At 43.4% G+C, this 1,160-nt stretch overlaps 1 protein-coding gene across 1 annotated transcript; it reads left to right on the top strand.

Annotated features, from left to right (window-relative positions):
* Window positions 1-83: 83 nt before the first annotated feature.
* LOC101360304 (olfactory receptor 4F4-like) lies at window positions 84-766 on the top strand. Its single transcript, XM_023725902.1, has one exon. It carries the CDS (start codon window positions 89-91, stop codon window positions 764-766), a length of 678 nt encoding a protein of 225 aa, XP_023581670.1. The 5' UTR covers window positions 84-88.
* Window positions 767-1,160: the final 394 nt, after the last annotated feature.

Here is a 1,160-nt window from a genome sequence, read left to right as displayed (position 1 = left end):
AGACCTTGAATTTGCATATAATAATTCTGACTTCCTTCGCATCCTTTTCTCCAAGGTAGCTGCAGAGGCTACTTTCTGTAATGAATCAATGAGAGAAACAAATCACTCCATGGTGACTGAGTTTATTTTTCTGGGACTCTCCAATTCTCAGGAACTCCAGATTTTCCTATTTGTATTCTTCTTTATATTCTATGTAGGAATTGTGTTAGGATATCTTCTCATTGTCATAACAGTGGCTTCTGACTCCCACCTTCACTCTCCCATGTACTTCCTGCTGGCCAAACTCTCAGTCATTGATCTATGTCTGTCTTCAGTCACAACCCACAAGATGATTGCTGACTTTTTCAGTAAGCGCAAAATCATCTCTTTCAAGGGCTGCCTTGGTCAGATGTTTCTCCTTCACTTCTTTGGTGGGAGTGAGTTGGTGATCCTTATAGCCATGGCGTTTGACAGATATGTAGCAATCTGTAAACCCCTTCACTACACCACAACTAGGTGTGGCAGTGTATGTGTGGGCATTGTTGTTGCTGCTTGGGGAACTGGCTCCCTCCACTCAGTGAGTCAGTTGGCCTTTGTGGTGAACTTACCCTATTGTGGCCCCAATGAGGTGGACAGCTTTTATTGTGACCTCCCCAGGGTCATAAAACTCGCCTGCACAGACACCCACAGGTTGGATATCATGGTCATTGCTAACAGTGGCATGCTCATTGTGTGTTCTTTTGTTCTCCTAGTCATCTCCTACACTATCATCCTAGTGACCATCTAGTGCCACACTTCAGACAGGTCATCAAGGCTCTGTCCACGTTGACAGCTCACATCACAGTAGGTTTTTTGTTCTCCTAATCATCTCCTACACTATCATCCTAGTGAACATCCACCGCCGCCAGGTCATCCAAAGCTCTGTCCACGTTGACAGCTCACATCACAGTAGTTCTTTTGTCCTTTGGACCATGTGTCTTCATTTATGCCTGGCAATTCACTATTAAGTCATTAGATAAATTCCTTCCTGTGTTTTACTCTGTACTCACTCTTCTCTTGAACCCAAGAATATATACGCTGCGGAACAAAGACATAAAGACGGCAATGAGACGGCTGAGAAAATGGAATGTGAATTGTAGGAGACTTGTGAGACTAGTCTGAGATAATAACATATAGTAAAA

Source organism: Trichechus manatus, unplaced genomic scaffold (genome assembly GCF_000243295.1).
Source record: "Trichechus manatus latirostris isolate Lorelei unplaced genomic scaffold, TriManLat1.0 scaffold05722, whole genome shotgun sequence".
In the NCBI taxonomy this organism is placed as follows: Eukaryota; Metazoa; Chordata; class Mammalia; order Sirenia; family Trichechidae; genus Trichechus; species Trichechus manatus.
The sequence above is the reverse complement of the archived record's forward strand: the minus strand, read 5'-3'. Positions and strand labels throughout refer to the sequence as shown.

Coding starts and splice junctions, on each gene's coding strand:
- LOC101360304 (XM_023725902.1), top strand. CDS start 89: ATGAGAGAAACAAATCACTCCATGGTGACTGAGTTTATTTTTCTGGGA.